Source organism: Cyprinodon tularosa, unplaced genomic scaffold (assembly GCF_016077235.1).
Source record: "Cyprinodon tularosa strain WSP-4 unplaced genomic scaffold, ASM1607723v1 ctg10, whole genome shotgun sequence".
NCBI classification, from domain to species: domain Eukaryota; kingdom Metazoa; phylum Chordata; class Actinopteri; order Cyprinodontiformes; family Cyprinodontidae; genus Cyprinodon; species Cyprinodon tularosa.
In genome coordinates this window covers 1,110,571-1,133,508 of record NW_024037782.1, presented here as the reverse complement: position 1 = coordinate 1,133,508, position 22,938 = coordinate 1,110,571, and the positions used below count along the sequence as shown (strand labels likewise).

At 39.6% G+C, this 22,938-nt stretch overlaps 1 protein-coding gene across 7 annotated transcripts; it reads left to right on the top strand.

Annotated features, from left to right (window-relative positions):
- Nucleotides 1-1,539: 1,539 nt before the first annotated feature.
- On the top strand, nucleotides 1,540-22,909 carry LOC119789122 (poly(rC)-binding protein 2). 7 transcript variants are annotated; one of them, XM_038294165.1, is made up of 13 exons: nucleotides 1,540-1,710; nucleotides 2,773-2,895; nucleotides 4,890-4,913; nucleotides 4,994-5,026; nucleotides 5,130-5,246; nucleotides 5,333-5,464; nucleotides 5,564-5,692; nucleotides 5,973-6,047; nucleotides 6,743-6,784; nucleotides 7,833-7,905; nucleotides 15,171-15,217; nucleotides 17,326-17,495; nucleotides 21,618-22,909. In XM_038294165.1, the coding sequence occupies exons 2-13, from the start codon at nucleotides 2,827-2,829 to the stop codon at nucleotides 21,652-21,654; spliced, it is 948 nt and encodes a 315-aa protein (XP_038150093.1). In that variant the 5' UTR covers nucleotides 1,540-1,710; nucleotides 2,773-2,826; the 3' UTR covers nucleotides 21,655-22,909. The 7 variants fall into 7 exon arrangements, with proteins under 7 accessions (XP_038150093.1, XP_038149947.1, XP_038149871.1 ...); XM_038294019.1 differs by having other exon boundaries at nucleotides 7,806-7,905; XM_038293943.1 differs by having other exon boundaries at nucleotides 7,806-7,905; nucleotides 15,165-15,217.
- The last annotated feature ends 29 nt before the right edge of the window (nucleotides 22,910-22,938 follow it).

The window sequence follows — 22,938 nt, the reverse complement described above, 5'->3', positions numbered from 1 at the left end:
CCCATTGAAATTAAAAGCCTCTTTTTCAAGGGAGTCCTGGCAGCAAAGTTACATTAGAAACATAGATACATTAAAATAAATGACAGGTATATATTTAAAAAATAAACAAAAAACATATCAAGTAAAACAATTACAGATCATTGAGGCTGCTTCAATTTCTTTCCCTTTTAACTACTCAGTCAACTTCCAGTTGACACATTTCCAAACAATACATTTTATTTTCCTTCTTAAATACACAGCACAGGTGAGGACAGCATGCATAGTGCAGGTAGCAGAGGGGATTTTAGGATGCCTTCTTCTAGATCTCAACTTGATTAATGCTGCATGAGTCCTGAAAACATGCAGATGCATGGCCATTGAACCCAGGCAACCAGTGTATTGCATGCTTTCCCCCCATTTTCACTCTGATTTTTCTTGTAAAGGTGTCTCTTCAAATTGTTCTCTAAGGATATTTAGTGTAATATATTGTTCTTCTGAGGGTGTTTTAATTTTTTAGGGTGTCCTTTAGGGATGCTTATTTTTTTCATATGCCTTTTTGATTTCTAAGTTTTAACTGTATATTCTCGAAAAATTGGAACATTTCATCATTGTTTTATAATGACAATAATATATTGCTTATTGGTAGATAAAGCTGATTTTAATTTGATTTAGCTGCATAGAATTGTCATGTTTCATGTGGGCATGATGTGTTCAGGCTCATGAACCGTGTTAGTTTTCTTCCATACATAAGGGTTTTGCATGTCCATCAAAAAGATAAGTATGCAAATAAAGGCTGTCCTATTAACATATTCTTTCATTTAAGCTGTGAATCTGTAAAACTCCTCCCAGCTATTACGGTTCTCAGGCCTACTTCTCTGATTGTTCATTTCATTCCTTTTCATTATTCAGGTCTCTGTCAGATGTTCATTTCTTTGGAAATTGATTTATATGCTTTAAACTTCTGTAGGAGGTAATCTCTGATCTTTCTTGTTTATTTTTTTGCTTTTATGAAGCTGTTTGCTTATTGATTTTCATATAAACTTTTGCATTTTTGCTGAGCTTAAATTACGCACATGTAGTTTCTAGTTTTTATTTTTTGTAAAAAAAAAAAAACATAAGTTAGTATCAATATTTACTTCAAAATACATTCTAATTCTAATCACTGTATATCTTCTATTAGATAGCCTAAGCTTTGCAAAACGTGAAAAAGATGCATACTGCTTTGTTGCAGTATGCATCATGCCCACTAGTCGTCTTTGAATTTGAAATAACTAATCTTAACAAACTAATAAACCTTCCTTAAGGATTTCTTAATTTTAACTCATATTTAACTATACATTTTAAATTGATTTAGCTGAACATGTAATAATTACAACAGACAGAAAATACATAATGTACACTTAAAAAAAAAGTTTACATTAGTTATAAATGTAATTTTCACGTTTATTTTCAGTATAGTAACGTTATATGGTTAAAATGTTTTTCAGGGAGCATTTTAGTTCAGTCTCCAGGGTTTCAGCAGTGAGGGTTAGAGGAGGGTGAAGGGTGGGAGTTCAAAGGTTACTGTTTTGTTGTCTTTGTGTAAAGGAGTGGAGCTCGATCTCGCATCACTCTTCCCTCTTCCCCGAGTCCTTTCTAAACTCTCCCCCGGGTTTTTACCCTCCCGAACCTCTCCCCTTCTACCCTTAAAACCCCATCCTCCCCCCGGTCAGCCAGTAGCGCTCCGATAAGGTGAGTTTTCTCATATATTTCTTATTATATAACATATCTGTAGTAATCAGAAGTAGCGGAAACAAATCGAGCCCGTGCAGCGTGCTAACAGGCCGCGTGAGGACCATGAGCACGCAATCTGCTCTGGGAGTGCTAACGCTAGCTTAGCCTAGCTTATCCTGAATAACCACTACAGAGAGTCAGTTTTTATCACTTTTAGAATCTAACTCCCACTGTTTATCAAACACGCGTGCTTAAGAGTATTTATACATGTACATAAGCCACCCTTGTTATATTTATAATCTCTTAATAATGTTGACGATGCAAGCTAACAGGCTAAATATGCTAGCAAGCGCACGCCTGCTCCATTCATTTTCTTAGTACGGCTAACTGAAGGCTAAGAGACTTCAATTACTTTAATAATTTAAATCTCCATTTAAGTTCAATCTGCAAAACAATGCGTAAAGGCATTAAACTTTAAGTTTAATTGAAATATATCTGTTGGGAATTGCGCACTCGTCTCCATAAGCTGGTGGGCAATAACATGGCAAACAATTTGTTAGTAAACTTATTTCAAAGCTATCGAACATTGTCTGCGTGTTAGCTACAGTACTTTACTTCTAAAGGACTTGTTTTGCTATATCAATTTACAACAAGCTGGAAACATGGATGAAATCCAGGTGCTTAGAAAGTATACAGCAAAATTGCGGGAAAAGCTTTAAAGTGCAGTCATTTTTTCGTAGTATCCATCTGTCTGCTACAGTTAGCCTTAACATCAACAATGTCCAAGACTATTAACATAATAGTGTGACGTTTGGAGATGTATGTTTGAAAATGTAGCCACTGATCAAAAACATCTGGATCACCGATATTTCATGATAAAATATTTACCTCTCTGCTGAATTCCTTTTCTTATCACTTACCTCTAGATTTGACCTTTTTTAAAATGAAATTAATGGGATTTAAAAAAGAACCAAAACCTGTATAGTGTGATTAATGTATACCTCTATCTATAAGGCCAACTAAGGCTTACATGTTCCTCTTTATTCCTGTGAATAATGTTTTGTGTTTAAACCCTTTTAGACCCGTGTCTGACCAAAGATCCGTGGTTCTGTTCAGCCCACGACTGTTGCAGTTATGGACTCCGGAATGATTGAAGGCGGACTCAATGTCACCCTCACCATCAGGCTGCTCATGCATGGCAAGGTGAGATCACCCAGGAGGTGCTCATGTGGTCTGATACAGTATGATGTATTATTTATGGAATTAAGGTTCCACAGCAGTAGTTCTCATTCTTGGACCTCAATTACCCTGACCTGCATGTTTTAGTCGTTTCTCTGTTGCAGCTCACCTGATTTAAGTGATTACATAGACTCCTCGGCAGTCATTAGGTGCTGCAGATGGCTGATTCATTTAACTCGGGTGTATGGAAGCAAGGAGACACCCAAAACATGCAGGGTTGTGGTACTTGAGGAGCAGGATTGAGAACAAATGTTCTACGAAAGTAGCTAATGATGGGATCCTTTTAATCTTTTAAAAGGATATTTAGATAAGGAGTTTAATCTATTCGTTATGTATCAGAAATCGGTTAGACATCACTTGCATTTTCAAAGCCCTTTTTTGGTGTTTTTTGGAGTTATTTTGATAAAGGAATTCTCTTTAGTCCCAATTTATTGGATCCTGTAATATTTGTTTTTTATGGATCATCTTTACTCAGTGTAATTTCGAGTTAAATTAAATAATTACCTGGTCATTTTAAAATTCCCTTCATCAACCCTAACTGCTGATCAAAGGATAAAAACTGAAAAATTTAGTTTATATTTCATTCTAAATTTCAAAGCTTCCCACTTTTTTTGGTTTATAAACACATCGATATTATTCCTGCGTATCAGTGTCATGCACTTTGATGCTTTTTTATGGGGTTTACTAAAAGTCAGATAGATGGGCTGGAGTCAGGAAGATTCTAAGGGCTCTTGACTCAGGGAGGGCTCAGAAGAAGAAGAAAAGATTTGCCCTCCTATATTTTTCAAATGTAAAAAGAAAATCCAGCAGTAAAATAAATAATCTTAATGTCCTCCCTCATTTTTTAGCAGTAAACAGTGAAACATAAAATGAATATATTGACACCCCCCTCTTGTGGAAATTGCAATAAATTTTTGGTCCTCGCGTCCTGGCGCCATTGTATCAGGTCTCCCCATCTGTCAGTGGCAGTTCGCTTGTACCGGGGCTTAAATGCAATGCGCTCGTCATTTGACGTAGCGACAACGAAAGAAACATTTGAATATTAACAAGAAAATGTGTTGATAAGCAGCAGTGTGGTAAAATGTCCGGAAGGAGAAAGAGGAGAGAGGGAGATGGCGTCCATGCATTAATCTGTGCATGTGTACAGGCTTTTCCTTTGTAGAAATATTACAATAAAAATTACATTGACAAGGGTTGAGGGTCCAATATCAATGTCTTTCTTAGGGGCCCCAAATTCCTGGCGGCCCCCCTGATACCAGTCAAAATAAGAAGTTGGCAAAATCCAGTTATCTGCTACTCAGTGCATCTCTAATCAAAATATACCTTGTGCTGTCATTAAAGGATGCTGGTTAAAGGTACATAAGTTAGTCTTAGGAATACTTGTGTTTTACCTATGGATTATTTGTACTTGTACTGGCTTTTCCATTTTTTTTTCTTTTTGTCACCATCCCAATGCTTACAAAAAACTCACAGCCTGAGGCATTGCCTGGCATTTGTCCCCAGGCCATCTAGCTCTTTTGACGACAGCATAGTCACACACACTCCATGTTGAGAATTTTGCTGCAGCCTGTTATGGTGGATTTTAAAGCTGAGGATTCTGCACTTTGTAAACCCTTTTTTAATATTTTAACTGTAGATGTATCAAACTGCTGGGTTGTTGCAGAATATAACCCCTATCAGGTTGTGCCAATCCATATTGTTTTTTTATTACATCATAAAATGTGCAAACTTGCAAACAGCAACATGTATTTAAACCCCACTCTGTTTCTCTAAAGCTTAAAATCCTTCAAACTTTGGGTGGTTATATCACTTACTCAGAAGTATTGGTTAGTATTGGTTCATTACATGTTAACTCTTAAATTGTGAAATTTAAGCTTTAGAGGTTAATTTAAATTCCAGATCTTTTGACACATACCTGTATTCTCTGTCTCAATGTCTTTTTTTGTTCTTAATTCCAGGAGGTTGGAAGTATAATTGGAAAGGTAACATTTTCTATTCTTTTAATTTAATTTTTATTTTCTTTCATAAAATATTGAACATGTCTTTGACTTTCTTCAAACAGAAAGGTGAATCTGTGAAGAAGATGAGAGAAGAGGTGAGGTTTTTGAAACTTCTTTAGTTGTGTGAAGCTACAACAGGTCAGGTTACCGACAGTGGCTTTGAACACTGAGTTAAATTAGTTTATTTTCTGTTTATAGAGTGGGGCTCGAATCAACATCTCTGAAGGCAACTGTCCTGAACGGATCATCACCTTGGCAGGTCCGACGACGGCCATCTTTAAAGCTTTCTCTATGATCATAGAGAAATTGGAAGAGGTAGGCCTTGATTCTAACAGGTAAACGAGTACCAACAGATTTCAAGTTGGGTTAATTCATATATTTTTTTTTATATTTTGTGTTAGGATATTAGCAGCTCAATGACAAACAGTACAGCTACCAGCAAGCCTCCAGTCACCCTCCGCATTGTAGTGCCTGCCAGCCAATGTGGCTCACTCATAGGAAAAGGTGGCTGCAAGATCAAGGAAATCCGAGAGGTATGTCCTAAAACCACAGCAGAGTAACCAGCATTCTGTTTTTTTTTTTAAGTACTATACATTAATTATTGGTAATTTTGCTCGTCTTGTGCATTTAAGTCAACCGGTGCTCAGGTACAAGTGGCAGGAGACATGCTTCCCAACTCCACAGAGCGTGCCATCACCATTGCTGGAACCCCACAGTCAATAATTGAGTGTGTTAAGCAGATCTGTGTGGTCATGCTTGAGGTGAGTGGATTATAATAAAGGAGTAGAAGTTGCTGTCTCTGCTTGGATGACATTCTCAGTATGACATTAAAAGAAATGTCCCACTATTTCTGCTTAAATCTAAAACGGTAACAAAATAATTGCCCTGCTACAAAAGTAATGTTTCTTTACAACTGTAATAATCGGATAAACATTTTATACATTGACCTAGATGTTTAGAATCAAAATCTGTCAAATTTATTAGAGTTCTCAGTGTATGTTGTAGATATTGTACTAAAAATCTCTCTTTTCCCCTTTACAGTCTCCCCCTAAGGGGGTCACCATACCATACCGACCCAAGCCTTCCGGATCCCCCGTCATCTTTGCTGGCGGACAGGTATACAAGACTTTTCTGATGGTCGCAGGGTTTATTATTGGAAGGCCTTATTTTCCTTTCATATCCGCTACAGAAATTGAAGAGTTTGATTATTTATTGATGAGATTTCATTAAAACGGAGTGCACTACTACTAAAAATACAGGTTTAACTTTGGATTGTGACTGTAGAGGAGCTCATCTGATAATCTGAAAAAGATCTTTCAGTTTGTTTTTACCTGGAGAAAAAAGCAGTGATTCACTAAAAACTGAGTAAAAGAAAAGCTTTACAGTCAGGCTTTTCATTGATGTTTTTTCCTTTAAAAAAATCTTTTTTGCCTTTTTTTTAATTTTCTCTACGGTAGTTTCAATTTAGAGCGTTTTTTGCTCATCTTCCTTTCATCTCGGCCTTTAAACACTCTCTGGTGCTCGATCTCTTAACATTACGAAGACTAAACTTACTAAATACTGTGTGGTATTCTTTATATCCCAGTTGGATTTTTCCTCTATTTCTCATTTAATGTCATAAAAAACCTCTTTGCTGTCAAAAATGTGGAGACTTTGGACATGAAGTGTGTGTTGATATGAATGGATTATCAACAGGGTTTAAATGTGTAAGAGTCACTTGGTTGTCATCTATGGTGACGTACCTAGAGAAGTAAAATAACCATCAAAGCTGGATGTGAGGCCTATGAAAGCTTTGTTTCCATATGTTTCAGGCCTATGCTGTACAAGGACAGCACGCGATCCCACAGCCAGATGTAAGTGCAGTAGGATTTTTTTTTTTCTTTGATCCACCCACCACTTCAACTCCCACTTATTATTGCAGCTGTCCTCTCCCAAAACAAGAAATCACCCACCTACTCATGCAGTGTTTTATCACATGTTATTATTTTGTCATTTTAATGTCTACCATTTGGTGCATACTTGTAATCTTTTTCAGTATATGCTTTGTTTTTGCACTGGGACTCAAATTTGATTGACATTTGTCTGTTTGTCCAGACTCTCCACTGTTCCATGAATAATAATCTGTCCCTGATGCTTACTCCTCCATCTTCTCCTTCTTTGTGGAGTAATGTCTCGTTCACTGCTCTGTTCTTAACAACCCTACTGTTCTCTTTTCTGTTTGTTACTCTGTCTACTGGCCACTTTTTGCTTCATACAATCAATGTTTTTTTTTATTTAAAGAAAAGTTATGATAGGATCTTTGAATATGTTTTATGATGAGTAGTCTTTTTACAGATCAGGAATATTTAACAAATGCTTCTTTTCTAACAGTTGAAAAGCTGTTGGCTTGAATTTTTTTATCACAATCTAAGAGTTATTGATTATTAAACTTGTGATGTGCCTTTAGATGTTGCATAAAAATTTATTCTCAGCTCTTGGGAAGTTAAATTGAAGCAGTTGAGGGTCATGCTGGGGTATTGTTTTGGTCAGGAAATCCCCTCTACAGAGCACTCCGGACTTTCGTATTGCAGCTTTGTTCTGAGCTTGAAGCTGGAAGGAAAATTTTACCAACAGTTGAAGCTTTGGCTTGAGAGGAGATCATAATAGGTTTCCCACATAGACGAACCAGAAGCTAAACGTATGCTCTTCACAGAGAGATCAGTGATCTGTAGTTTATCTTAGTCCCATGTGCACTGAGTTTTTCTTTGTTTGCGCTTCTTTGTGTTGCTGTCTTACTGATTGTGATTTTTATGTGCTTTGTTTTTTTCCCTTCTTCCCGTGTTTTCCCATTTCCTCTGTTTCTTCTCTCCCCGCCTCCTCCTCTCACTCTCACAGTCTTCCTCTGCTGCTATTTCTCCACAGCTCACCAAGCTTCACCAGTTGGCTATGCAGCAGAGTCCTTTCCCTATTGCACCAGGCAACCAGGGATACACTGGTATGCAGCACAGTAAAGGCCCGTGGGCTTTCACGCCAACATTCCAGCTGACCCGCCTCGAATGTGTCGCATTGCCACACCACACTGACACACTCACTGTTACTGAAGTATAGAGGGTTGTAGATTTATAGAATAATGGATTGTATTGCATAAAAAGATTAGATTTAATTTATATTAGAAAGGATTATGCAGCATTTTGATAAAAAAAAAAATACTAATTCCTCCTTTGAGTTTGCGTTTTCAGAAAGATTTAAAGTAGAGAGTTGTATAATAAAACCTATATTTTCTTAATATAGAAATCTATTTTGCTGATTACTACAGCCACTGAATGGCAATCATACTTCTTGGTTAGCTTTCTAATAGGAAGGTGATAAAAACTTTTACTCATTGAAAAACAAATGGAATCTACTTCAGTCACTTACCAGAGTATACAATCTCAATCTTGGTTGGCTTATATTGAACTTACCAACGATGTTTAATCTACGTTCTAAAAGGAGTCTTTAAAATTTTTGTTTTTATGATCAATGTAGGTTTTACATTACGTCCTCAATTAAAGTATTTAAATCACTAAGACTTGCATAACTTCTGATGTTAACAGGGCTAGATTAACAAAATTCAAATTTACATTGCTCAAAAAAATAAAGGGAACACGTAAACACAAACACGTAACACCTAACAAACACGTAAGGTGGACACGTAAACACAATATAACTTCAATTAAATCAAACTTCTGTGAAATTCCCCTAAAAAATAGCCTGGGTGCCATTCCGAACTTAGTCCCGCCCACAAGGTTTAAGGTCGGGAAGTTCGGTCTGGCTCTGCTCCATAGTAGCGCGAGTATTAAAGCCCACTGTTAGGCGATCCAATCAAATTGTCAGGGCGGGCTTTATACGATGATGGACAGATGATCAAGAGTAACGTTATCAACCACGTGACCAAAGCGCGCTTGGGTGACAACAATAATGGCTGCCGCTGGAGAGTTTGGGTGAGTAGATTCTGCTATTAGGTCTGTTCTAGAAGATATCGACAGCAAATTAATTTTAAAAGAGGAACAGAGAAACGCGATCAAGTCTCATCTTCTTATTCTAGGCGTGAAACCACACGCTTTGATTTTTGTGGACAACAACTATGCCTCGCTTAACATACGTCACGCACTCCGTTGCTCTTATTGGTTGTAGGTCTGTCCAATTGAGTGCAGAGGCATTTTTTTCCTGGTTCGTTCAAAACACGCCCCATAATCACAGCTCTATGGAGCAGTATCAGACTCATATTCTGACTAGAATTGAGTCGGACTACGTCAGGCTACCTAAAAAAGGTAAAAAACCCCAAACAACTGGACTTTGTTTTCCAAGTTTGAAGACATCTAGCTTCCCATCTGGGAAGATTTTTCTATTTAAAACGTCACAGTTTGCGTTCTGTAAAATCAAACTGTCCACTTAGGAATTATGACGATCAATTTCAATGATTGACGATCAGTTTTACATGCTGTAGTGCAAATGAAATAGACAACAGATTGAAATTATTGGCAATTGGACTCTCGGTAAAGGATTGGTTCTGCAAGTGGGGACCACACACACGCCATGTCTTGGTACCTATGCTTTTCTAGCTGATGTTTGTGTCACTTTTGAATCCTTTTGGTGCTTTTAGACTTGTGGTAGTGTAAGATTGACTACAACCGACACAAGTAGCTCAGGTAGTGCAGCTTATTCAGGATGGCACATCTATGTGAGCTGTAGCAAGAAGGTTTGCTGTGTGTCAGTGTGCAGAGGCTGGAGGCGCTACCAGGAGACAGACCAGCACACTGGGAGATGTGGGGAAGGTCGTAGCAGGGCAACAACCCAGCAGTAGCCCTGCCACCTCTGCCTTTGTGCATGGAGGAACAGGAGGAGCACTGCCAGAACCCTGCAAAAATGACCTCCAACAGGCCACAAATATGCGTGTGTCTTCACAAAGGCCCAACGTCATTTCCCAGAAAACACCTGGGTTAGCAAATTCGCCACTGGCGCCCCGTGCTCTTCACAGATGAAAGCAGACTAAAACTGAGTAAATGTCACAGATGTGACAGAGTCTGGAGACATTGTGGTGATCAATTTGCTGCCTGCAACATTCTTTAGCATTTGAGCACATCTGGGACATCATGTCTCTATCCATCCACCAACATCTCGTATCACCACTGACTGTGCAGGAGTTGGTGGATGCTTTAGTCAAGGTCTGGGAGGAGATCCCTCAATAGACTATCTGCTACCTCAGGGGTTCTCAACCTTTTGCAAGCTGGGCCCCCCCAAAGCTGGTTCATTGCAGTTGGGGCCCCAGTGCCCCCCGCCCAGATCCCCCATCCCCCCGCCCCGCCCCGCTCTACCTTGCATAGATAGATAGATAGATAGATAGATAGATAGATAGATAGATAGATAGATAGATAGATAGATAGATAGATAGATAGATAGATAGCCCTAGGCTATTATTTTTAGGCCCACATTATTATTATTACCATCATCAGTAGCGGTAGGTAGGCCTATTATCATTTCTAGGCTATTGTTATAATTGGCAGTAGCACCAGACTTCTAATGTGAGCTTGCAGGCATTATTATTGTTATTATTATTATTATTATTATTATTATTATTATGAGTAGTATATGCCTATCATTATTACAAGGCTATTGCTATATAATTATGAGGTTACATGCTTTATTGTTGTTGTTATTATTATTATCATCAGTTGGCCTATTATCAATACTAGGCTATTGCTATATAATTAGGTGATGTTAATGTGAGACCTGAGCCTGCTTTGCCTTGCAAAGATCCTCAATTCTTGGCTCAATGTTTGATAAGCATAGCCTCAAATCATCCTCGATTTGTGCACGATTGCGGTGTTTTGTTTTGAGTGCAGTCATTTTTGAGAATCCTGCCTCACACAAATATGTCGACGCGAAAGGAAGGAGAATCTTCAAGGCGACGTCACAGAGTTCCGGGTATTCCTGCATCAATGCTGCCCAGAATGACGAAAGAGGACAGGAGCTAAAGAGTTCCTTCAGTCTACTGTCACTCTTCAGCTCAATAAGCTGTTCCTGCAAATCAATTGATAGCTCGTTTGCTGTGCACACAAACGGATCTCGAACCCATGCAAAAGAGCGATAATCCTCTTTAAAGTACGTCGCAAATTGTTTTCTCATTGCTGACAGGTGCTCAGACGCTGATTGAAATAGGGAGGAGAAATCGTGTGACGCGCCTGCATCAGTTATAAAGTCTGTAAGGCAGGGGAACATGTCACAGTTCCCTCGACTGATGCGGCCATGCCAGAGGTCTAGTTTTTGTGTGAAGGCCTGCACTTTGTCTGCAAGGAGCAAAATATGAGTTTCGCGGCCTTGCAAAGACAGGTTGAGGCCATTCAAGCGGTCAAATATATCGACCAAATAGGACAGAGACGCAAGCCACATAGTGTCATCCAGATGCTTCGCCAGATCTGATTTAATTTCTGTCAAAAACCACTTCACCTCCTCTCGCAGCTCATACAACCGCTGTAACACCCGCCCCCTGGAGAGCCAGCGAACTTCAGTGTGCAGAAGCAGCTGTTCGTGCCCTGACCCCATCTCCTGGCAGAGGACCCCAAACAAGCGAGAGTTTAGCGGCCGTGATTTTATGAGATTTATTATTTTGACGGATTGGTTCAGCACAGAGTCAAAGAGAACCGGCATTTTTTTAGCAGCTAGTGCTTCGCGATGGACCATGCAGTGTGTCCATTTCACAAGTGGAGCTACTTGCTGAACGCGAGCAGCTAGGCCACGCTCATGCCCCGTCATTGCCTGCGCACCATCCGTGCATAGGCCAACGCATCGGTCCCAAGCCAAACCATTTTCGCGGATAAAAATGTCAAGGACATTGAAAATGGCTTCTCCTGTAGTGTGTGACTGAAGAGGCCGGCAAAACAGGACATCCTCCTCAATCACCTTGTCCCGCAGATACCTGACATAGGTGAGGAGCTGTGCCTGCCCAGCAACATCAGTGGATTCGTCCAGCTGCAGCGCGTAGTAAGGACTCTTTTTTACAAACTCTATCAGTTGCTCTCTGATATCGTTGGACATGTCTACAATTCTCCTAGCGACTGTGTCATTGGACAGTGGTACTGCACCGAGTTTGGCTGCTGCACTATCGCCTATCATTATTCTGCACATGTCTTGCGCTGCCGGCAAAATGAGAGTCTCTGCGATTGTATGCGGTTTACCCAGTTTACCGATCCTTTTGGCCACTACATATGATGCCTCCAAACACTGTTTAGACACAGTGCTGTGCACTGAAATGGTTGCCTGTTGCTGATGGAGGCCATCAAGCTTTCTTTTAAAATATTCGACCGGTTTATTTTTAATGCCAGCATGCTTTGTTTCGAGGTGTCTTTTTAATTTGCAGGGCTTCATACTGTCATTTGCCAGCACCTCGGCACATACGACACACTGAGGTCTCAGTTCAGCCGTGACTGTAAACCCAAACTGCAGGTATGCTTCATCGTACTTGCGAAGCTTTTTTGCAGCTGGTGGTGCGTTGGTTGGCTTGTTGGTCCTCACAAGAAATTTCTCCATTTTAATTTGTTTTCAATAAAGTTTAAACTATGGCAATATGTAACTATGTGTGGTGTATGTTGAGAGACGTATCAGGGGCTAATCAGTCAGGACTTAGGCACAATCTTTCATTAAAACCAAACAAAATAATTATTTTGCAGACAATTCAGATTTTATTTTAATTCTTAACGATTGTAGTCCTCGTGTGTGTGTGTGTGTGTGTGTGTGTGTGTGTGTGTGTGTGTGTGTGTGTGTGTGTGTGTGTGTGTGTGTGTGTGTATCGTTTGGGTAGTTAGCTAAGTAACTACTGCCTAGCAGTTTAACAAAATTACTGGCTAGGGCTGAGATATGATCTAATCTTAAAGAATGTTTCTGGGTTTAGTCTTTAAAAAGACTGTTGGGGTTTGTGTAGTAAAGGCCTATGTAAATCGAGATTGATAACAGACTAGCGAGAGCTGGCACAAGCGAACTTGGCAAGAGACTAGACTAGAGTGAATGGAGAGCTATGTCGTGAGTCAATTTAAATGCAGTGATTTATTTTTGTGAGAGTGAGTGAACATTTACACCCCGCTCTGTAAGTCAAGGCGGGAACGGCGGCGACCATGCGCATGCGCGATTCATTTGCAGCCTGGACACAGAGGGGTGTGTGTCTCCTTTCTGCTGCAGGCTGGGACTGCTGCGCGAGGTTACTGAGAGACTGACCGCCTGTGAGTGCCTTTGGACGGGAGAGGGGCTCATGGCAGCACCCGCTGCTCGTTGAGCACAGTATGCCTAACTGCAGAGTGATTCGTGCTTTCGAGTCTCCAAACACCACAAAAGTCTCCAAAAACACCAGTAAAAGTCGCGGGATATTTTGACAAAAAATAATTTGTATACAATGTCGCTTAGTTCACTCAAGGCAACAGAAATGTCCGCCCGAGGATGAGTGTAAACTCCACACAGGAACATCACCGAAAACTCCCATGGGAGAAAAAAGGGGCGGCATTTCAAAATAAGACATTCCAAGTTGACGTTGCAAGTTTTGTTCACGATGACACAATCAGTGCACCAAAGTTCGTTAATTAAAAAACACTCACCTCCACCCTTCGATTTTCCGGTACGCTCCTTCACCCTGTCCGAGCGATGGACAGAGAAGCCCGGCGGCTGGAAAGAAGAATCCAGCACGCCGCTGGAAGCCTGTAGCGTCCCCACTCAGGGGCTCAGCTGTACGGCGTATGTGGCGATACCTCCGCCCAGTCCTTTCGCTCTGCTCCCGACTTCCGCGGCCCGACTCCTGGCCTTGTTTACCTCGAGTGGGGCACGCATCGAAATCAGCACACCTCAGTCCAGTATTGGCAAAAGACAGACCACAAACTTCCTCACGGATCCTCAGAAGTGTCTCACGGCCATAATTTAAAGTGGTAAATACATCAAAGACAAAAACAAACATAAAACAGCCAGCACACAGGAGAGCTCTTGCTACGGCGCCCTGTCTCGGCGCCATGATCAACCACCCGCTTATCACCGCATTTGCGCTCACTATCGACAAAACAATCAAATTTGTTCAAAACTTTTTTTTTTTAATCAGTCCAAACACATTTTAATTTTTATTCAGGAGTTATGTATATACAAAACTTTAACTTTTTATGAAATAAAAAGTTAAAAAAAAAAGATAAAAAAAAAAAGATAAAAAAAAAGTGTAAATTTTTTTTTTCCAGTTTTTTTCCACTCCCATCCTGTAGCCTACTCGCGCCCCCCCGGGAGAGTGTCGGGGCCCCCCCGGGGGGGCGCGCCCCACCGGTTGAGAACCACTGTGCTACCTTATCAGGAACATACCCAGGGATTGTAGGGAGATCATACAGGCACAATGACGCACAATACTGAGCCTCATTATGACCCGTTTTAAAGACATTACATTAAAGTTGGATCAGTCTGTAGTGTATTCCTCCACTTGAATTTTGAGTGCGACTCCAAATCCAGGCATGTATTGGTTAATAAAATATATTTCTGTTGCTGATTTTTGTTTAAATTTGTTGTCAGCTGATTCAACTCGGCACAGAACAAAGTATTCATTGATGATATTTCATTCAATCAGATCAAATTGTGTTACTTGAGTGTCCCTTTTATTGTTTTGAGCAACGTAGGTTAGTTGAGTTTAAAACAGTTATGCAGAAAATCAAGTTGTTTACTAATAAATTATTTGTATAATGTGATTTATGATTATATTAAAACCTATTTTAAAGTCTAATGTTTGTCTAGTGAATAGCTGCAATAGCCTATCGATCTATACTTCCATAGAATACTTACTTTGCCAAAGATCAGCTAATGAATTTATGCAAACTTTCATCCATTTTCATATTAAAAAAGAAAAGTAAAGAGAGCAAATTATCTGTTGAATTACTTTTAGTAAAGTTTTACTTTTTGGTTTCCACCCTTGCCTGAGAGCAATGTGATGTGAAGCTGGGTTTGGTTCTTTCACATTATTTTACAATCCGCATTGGGACCCTAGTAGACTCCACTCCATTTACGGTTTAAAGGACAAACAACAGAAATGCTTTGTTGAGGTTAAACCAGCTTTTAAAATAAAATATCAAATTGAAAGGGGTGCTTTTTTAGTTAGAAAATCATTTTGAACTGGATGTGAAGATGAGTAGCTTTTAATTAACTAACTGGTCTTAGAAATTAGGATGTGTTTGCTTGTTTCAATCACTTATGTATTTTTCTTGTCAGGGATAGATGCTTCTGCTCAGACTAGTTCCCATGAGATGACCATTCCAAATGATGTAAGTCTGACCTTTATTTACTTTTATCTAAATTATTTTGTTAAACATGACATTAGCCTAGCATCAAACAGAGGCCCTTAGTTTTCATCAGAGTGATTTTAATGAAATTCCTCTATTAGTTTGCACCTAAAGGGGGACCAAATGAAAAGTATTGGTTGCTGTTCAGTGCAGGTGAATAAATCTTGGCACCCTAGTTCTCTGTAAAGGTGCCCGTCAGTTTTCCTATTTTATTAACATGTTAAATTTCTATACATGTGCCCATATATAATAGAAAAATCTTCAGCATATCTAATAAAATGACTGGTGTTGTATTGGACTGACATTAAGTTTAAAATGTAATAAGGTGAAGATACGCACATTATCTGTATACCTAAGGGCGGATTACACTTCTGCAACTGCACACATCAAATGTCGCTTGCGTCTGGTCGCGAACCAGTTTTGCTGGTATGCTTCTGCAACGTTGGTCTGGAATTTCTAGGGACGCACAGCAGTTTCCCGCCAAAGCGAAAGGGGGAGCCTATTCGAGAACTGGCGAGAACTTCTTCAATGGCGCTGGCGGGGGTGTTTATTTTCCAAAACAATATCTCTCAGGCATCATACAAGTGGTTGTACCTCAGAACCTCCTTGATCAACCTTTCGTCGTAAAAGAAAAAAATTTCAGCTCGTTCGGTCATGTGACCCTCTAGGATGCGGTGTCGTCAGCTTAGTCAGGAAGCAGGAAGTAGTCATTTTACAAAGCGAGTCAGAATTTATTCACCTTTGAGTTTTTATGCTTTAATGAGGACGAATACGAAGTAATCAGAGTCTAAGTGTTTTTTTTTATGCTCGCTGGTTTAATCGCCGCCACTTAATTTTCTTTGACCTTTGGCAGCGCCGGTGGAAGTTCATTATCTTCCAGAACATTTTCCAAATGCTGCTTTATTATAATTAGTTTAGACCAGAGTCTAACCTTTTGTTTGAAGAGGGGATCACAGGATTCAGATTGGTTCTATGGTGGCTGGTTCGGTTCGGTTGGCATCATGCTGCTGTGGCCAGGCGTGAAGGCTGGCGGTTAGTGTTGAAGCCCTGTGTGCTGTTCTGGTGGTTCTGGATAGCAGACTGTGCTCCTCTGCTGACCCTGGACGGGGAAAGCGGTCCCTCGGTAATCTGATCGCAGCGAGTGTTCCAAGCACCAGGTCCGTTTCTGGTGTCCGGGTGGGAAACATTGCCCTTCGGATGGGGTTTTCGTTGTTTTGTGAAATAAAATATTCCATAAAAAAAAAAAAAAACAATGCTTTGAATCAGCTTTATTGCCATCAGGCACTTTATTAAAACTATACAACAGAGACAACAAGCCTTTTATATTTTGGTATATTGAATCTAAATGATGCTGTGAGAGCGTGATTGATGATAAAAAAAATCTAGCGTGATGTGAACCGTACATAGTTTGCTGTATCAGCTTGGACGCCAAAGATTTCCCGATTGATTTTTGTCTAAACAATTTATTTTCCGGATCCAAATTTGATGTGAACCCGGGTCCTTCGGAAAATTAACCATTCTTTTTCTTGATCCAAAGCCATTCCTATAGTTGGTAGCAGTACAATAGACCATTGTAATGACATTTTAACGATCCTTTCACAGTGCTAAACAATGCGTGAAGTAGTGATTCTACTCCACACTTTAAGTGGCAGTAGTGTTCTTCGACACACATGGATGTCTCCAGTAAAGCACATTTAAAGTTTAGCTAAAAACTGTAACTGACAATTTTAGCATTATCATAATATCAATAAGAGCTTTTACATGTACTGTAACACAACTGAATACATGTTGACTGGCCTTTGATTGTTTCAATACTTTACATACTTTATTAAAAAGAAATTCTATTATTATGAGAAATATTCTGAAGATAAAGAATGTATGTGACTCTGAAAGAAGTGAATAAAATACTGGAGAATTTTGTCCCTGATAATGTATAATTTATTTACATCAAGCTGTCCTGTAACTTCTATTGGAGTGCACTCTAGACATCTAGGCTCTAACTCTTGTTCCTAAATTAGTGTTGAAAAATGTTGAGAATAGTTTAAGTTAAACCTTGTTGTACTTTTGTCTTGTTACCCTTTGTTCACCAGCTGATTGGATGCATCATTGGTCGCCAGGGAGCCAAGATCAATGAGATCAGGCAAATGTCTGGCGCCCAGATCAAGATTGCAAATCCAGTGGACGGATCCACTGACCGGCAGGTTACCATCACCGGCTCGCCCGCCAGCATCAGTCTGGCAGAGTACCTCATCAATGCAAGGTGAGATACTCCAAACAAACTGTGTCTGCCCTATAGTGCTGGGAAACATGTGTTAAACTGTCATTCATTGCAGATAATGAATTGAACATGTAAAAAAGAGGTGCAGATTGTGCTTTGTGTTTGCAGTCATGCTGTCGTGCTGGATCAAACTTATCTCAGTTGTTCAAGATCAACATTTTGTGTATCTTGTGATATACAAATGGAAACCCTGCATCCATGCGAATCAATCAGTAGCTTCTTTGTTTTCATGGAGTTAGGCTGACGGGATTATCTTTACCTTGGTGTGTTTTCATCTCAGTTATTCTTCCTCACCTTTTACTCCCATGTTGATCCATCACTGCAGACATGATAAGTCATTCTACTCAGTTTAACTCATTGTTTTCTAAGACGTGTGGTATTTTGGTCGCATCCCTGAGTGATTTTTATCCTCCACACCCGACCCATCCCCCCCTCCTCCTCCCTGAACCTCCCCCTCACCCATTGCTCACCAGCCTGCCCTGTGACCCATCCCGACTGTGTTGTCCCTCTCTCCTTGTCTCTCTTTCTACAGTGTAGAGTCCTCTAAACCTCCTCCCTCCTCCTCCTCCTCCTTGAACCCTGAACAGACCAGCTTGTGCCCTCCTTCCACTTCTACTACTACTACTACTACCACTACTACTACCACCAACACCTCCTCTGCTGCTACCTCCTCCTTCTCCTCTTCCTCCTCCTCTTCTTCCTCATCCTCCTGTGTGGCGCCCCCTACAGCCTCCATCCCTCTGTCCTTGTTGGCTCCAGGGCCACCTCCCTCCTCTTCCTCATCTTCCTCCTCCTCTTCCACCGACTCCCTGCTCCCCAGCTCACCTGCCTGTGTGTCGAGTCTCCTCAGTCTCAAGCCCCTGCCTCTCCTGGCCCTCCATGTTGTCAGTGGGGCCAGTAACGCCCCACACCCTATCCCCACTGAGCCCAAAGTGGCCCCTGAGCTGGGCTCCAAGTCCAAAAGGCGAAGGCTCTCCCCTTACTAATGAAGGAAACATAAGTCATGTCCTCCTGAAGTGCTGACAGTGCTCTTTGTTGTCTGTACCTGCACCTGCTCTTGTATCTGGCTGTGCCACGCCTCGCTTACAGCACAAAGCAGCCCCTTATTACAAAGCCAGAGAGGTGGTTAACACCATATTTATAAAATATCTGTAGCTTGACTCTTCCTGTCTCTTTAAAGCGTGACATGTTGAGTGCTTTATATTTTTAAAGGACTTTGAATTTAGCATGGACAGGGAACAATTTAACCGTATCACTCTCTCTCCCTGTGTGTAAGCTCTGCTCAGGTAGCGGCTCCTTTAAGATGTCATGCTCTACTCGTGGGATTAGTTTTCTCCTAGTTATTTTAAGGTCATTCTTGTTAGTTTATGTAAATTGTCTTATTGTGATTTGTTTGCTAATGTTAGAAAAAAATAGTCATTTTAAATCGAATGAAATCTTCCCTCAGGTATCAAAGCCAGTTTTACATGCTTTGCGTTTGGTTAAAGTGAAAAATCTAAAAGATATTCATCTGCTTCATCTTAGCTATTAGGAACTGATTGATAATTAGACACCAGATCTATGTAGGTAATTCCTCTCATCTCAAGAAGGGCAGGGATGAAAATGAATTTCCTGCCTCTGTTTGTGGTACTATGAAGCTTTGGTGTTTAGCTTATAAGCATATCTTAAAAATTAAAAATGGAAGCAGAACAATACATATAGAGAAGATCCCTGTTGAGCAGTGTCCTATGTACAGCAGATGTTTGTCATCTCTAACCTGAAAACCAGCTTCCTGCTTAAATGGTAATTGCAATCTGAATCAGTGGAATCTGGATAACTATGAGGCTAACAAAAACTGTTATTGACTTTTTTAAAAACATTTAGAAAGAAAATATGGAAATCCAAATAGTTTAGCTTAATGAATGCTCCTGTTTTGCAGTTCCTCCTAAGCCTATAGAGCTTTATTTTACCAGTAACCATGAATAATCTGAATACCTTTATGCTGCCATTCCACACAGACCATGAATGATAACCCCTTATAACCTGCCTTTTTATAGCTTGTGCACAAACATATTGCAAAACAAAATTGCCATTGGCCAGTAAAATATTATAAATCCAATATACTTGTGTCTAATTTGAAAGCTAATTTGAAAGACCTTCTAGTTTCTGGAGACATGTGTACCCAGTAGGTTTTACACAACCAGAGCTGGGTGCCTTCAAACATGTCCAAAAAAACTGTTTTTTTTTCCAATTGAATATAAAAAAAGTGTATTTTTTATGTTATATCCTTTGTATAATTCATAATTGACCTCTCTGGTTTACTACACTTGCTCTTCATGTTGTGGCTAACAACTGTGTAAAATTTCAGATCTCTAGTCGTAAGCATTGTGAAACTAGGACCCTTTTTTATCTAAAATGTCCATTCAGTACAATTGTGCCAAATTTGGAGCAAATTTTTATTATTTGAATTTTATGACTAATTTGAACATAAAAAAAATCTGTTTAGATTTACACAAGTTTTCCTTCAAGCACTTAAAAAAATATAAATATATATTTCCAGTTTTGAAAGTCCACTCCTTGTGTAACTGCTTGGTTCTCCTCTCACTCTTTACTTAGGTAAATAAATCCTTTATTTTCAGCCCGCCCCTACTTCTCCGATATAAAGCTTATCTTATTGGCAAGCAGAATATGTCAAAGGTCCATCTGTCACAATATTGTGGAGGACCAGCTGAACAAACCACATGATGCATGGCATGAGCATTTTGTGACAACCTAAGATTCGGTTATCAAAATGGTATAGATGAAGATAAACTGTGAGATTTGGCTTCAGTCACATGACTATATAGTCAAGAACTCAGTACTGCTCATAAGAATCTGCTTAGACCCCATTAGGACAGTAGAAATCGGTACAGGATATGCTGAATCTATTTAAGATTCAGATGGGATTGCATTTTGGTGCTACACAATTCACGTTTTCCATCAAGACGTAATAAAAAGGCCCTGACCCCCCTGGTATTGGGTTAATCCATGGCTAATACCGGTTGGAATATGGTCCTTACAACGAACTGATGCAGAAACTGAGTGTGAAAGAGGAGAGGGGACAAATGTGTGAAAAATGCTAGCTTAAGTCAATAGATTCAACAAGTACTGCAAAAACTGTCTAAGAATAAACTATGGGGGAACAGGCTTTTAGCTAGGAATATTTCATAGGGTGTACACCTTGGTGCATCACATCTGTTTGGCTGCTGGAAGTAGATGTTAGTATTTTTCAGGTATTTGGTACGAACTTCAGGCACCAGAATGATAAAAGCGAACATATTTTGCCGGCATGTTTTAATATTTTAAATTAATTTAGGCGTTGAACTGGTCCATTGGAGTGCTCACAGCGATCTGCATCAGCAGCGCTGTCTGTCTCCCTGCCAGCTCGCAAATCAGCTTCTCTGATAGGTTGATGTGAGGCTTTGAGAAGCAAAAATTACATTTGTTCAACTACAGCATCTGTTGCTTTTGAAATTTTGAATATTTGAGAGAAGTTTTCAGGGGAAATTGGGGCGCACCAAAGCTGCACATCCCAAAACAGGGTGTAGATTTGTATTTTTTTTTAGTAAAGGGTGTACAATGTACGCCCGCAGGCATTGCTAGCTATAAGCCTAGTGGGAAAGGGTTCTTGGTTTGTGTGGAACAGTAGCATTGTTAAGTTTGACATTATTTAACAACTTTGCTAGCTCATTCATGGTATGCATTCAGCTGCTGACAGAGATGTTTTATTTATTTATATTCCAACCCCAAAAGCTGGACATGTAATGGTTTTCTGTAAGAGCACAACTTTTCCTGGTGTATAAAGCCAGATGACCTCCTTCCAGAGGTTTTTATGCTAATGATGTAATAATGTGGAGTAAATATTGATGTTTTCTCTGTTCTGTCTTATTGCATGCCTTCTTCTCTCTCTCTCTCTCTCTCTCTCTCTCTCTCTCTCTCTCTCTCTCTCTCTCTCTCTCTCTCTCTCTCTCTCTCTCTCTCTCTCTCTCTCTCTCTCTCTCTCTCTCTCTCTCTCTCTCTCTCTCTCTCTCTCTCTCTCTCTCTTTTTTCTCCCCTACTCTCTTGGTGTGTATCTGTTTTCTCCAGGCTTTCTTCTGAGGCCACAGGACTGGCAGCCAACTGATAAGACACAGCATCTGCACTAAATCACACTTTTATATCATCGGCTACCGTAAAATTCAGGCAATGCACCTATACAACTTCAGAGTTTATATAATGTATATCCTCTTTTCTCATTTGAATCATGTCATCCGATTTGATCTGCTGAGTTCCTTATTTATTTTCTTTGTTTCGGTTTGGTTTTAGTAAAAAAAAGAAGCAGGAAAATTAGGTTTTTAATTCTCATTTTTGAGTCAAGTTACAGATTTTAATGTTATTAGACTTATTTTCTCTCTTCCTCTTCATTTTTGTTGCCATGACAGATGAGTTTGAAAACTCTGATTTAGGGCAGATTTAGTTAGTACTGTGCAGTCATTGATTATTTTTTTTTCCTTTTAAAGAGGGAAAAAATAAAACGTATCTAAAGTAAGAATAGAGTGACTGTTTTATTCTGTCTATATACATTATTTGTTTCTTCTTTTTATTCCTGATTGTTGGGTTTTTCATGTACTTACTTGCTTTAAGAATACACAGCATCCTCACCCTGTGTCACCTTCTTCAACCGAAGTGCACCCAAAGTGCTTGTTACACTTAATATCACCTGATAAAAAGACGTAGGTTTAGCTGTACCGTCATAGAAAATATTTGGGTATGAAGACGGCTGTTCTAACACTCAGATTAATTTATTCAGATGTGTATTACAAAGCATGTCATGTTTTCTCTCCTCCTCATGTCATTCCGTTGTATTTTTTTTTTTTTTTTTTTTTTTTTACCCTTCCTCTCTTCTGGTCCTCGGATTATTTGTTGATTATTTTACTGGTTTGGGAGGTTTTTTTGGGGGAGGGGTGTGTATTGGGCTTGGCTCAAGGGTTCAAGATCAGAGGGTTGTCCTCACTTTTTTTCTTTTGTATAAATTGATATATACTGAAAAAGAAAAAAAGTTGGAATATTTGTTTTAAATGGAAGAATTATTTTTTTTAACTACCAAAGTGGAAATAACTTCTAGACACTGATTTTTTTCTTTCTTGGGTCTAATAAATGTATGAGGCTGAGGAGTGAACCCAAATAAAGTCGACAAAGAAAAGGGATGTGAGTTAACACTACAAATTCCTGCTCTTTGCTTTGCTCAACTCAGAACCTACTCTATATAGATATATATTTTTTTTTTTTTTTGCAGGACAGAAAAAAATATTGTGCACGTTCTTTGAGACTGTAGACCTGGGTGCCACGTTGTTTAAAAAAAAATGCAAAAATAAAGATGTGAAATGCTCAAACAAAAAGCCTCCTCTTTTCATCTTCAAACATTAAA

Excerpts from the sequence above, each read along its gene's own strand:
- LOC119789122 (XM_038293943.1), top strand. The coding sequence starts at position 2,827 with ATGGACTCCGGAATGATTGAAGGCGGACTCAATGTCACCCTCACCATC. Across the intron at positions 7,906-15,164 it reads AGGCAACCAGGGATACACTG|GGATAGATGCTTCTGCTCAG; the intron begins GTATGCAGCACA and ends TTTTCTTGTCAG. Across the intron at positions 17,496-21,617 it reads GAGTACCTCATCAATGCAAG|GCTTTCTTCTGAGGCCACAG; the intron begins GTGAGATACTCC and ends TGTTTTCTCCAG.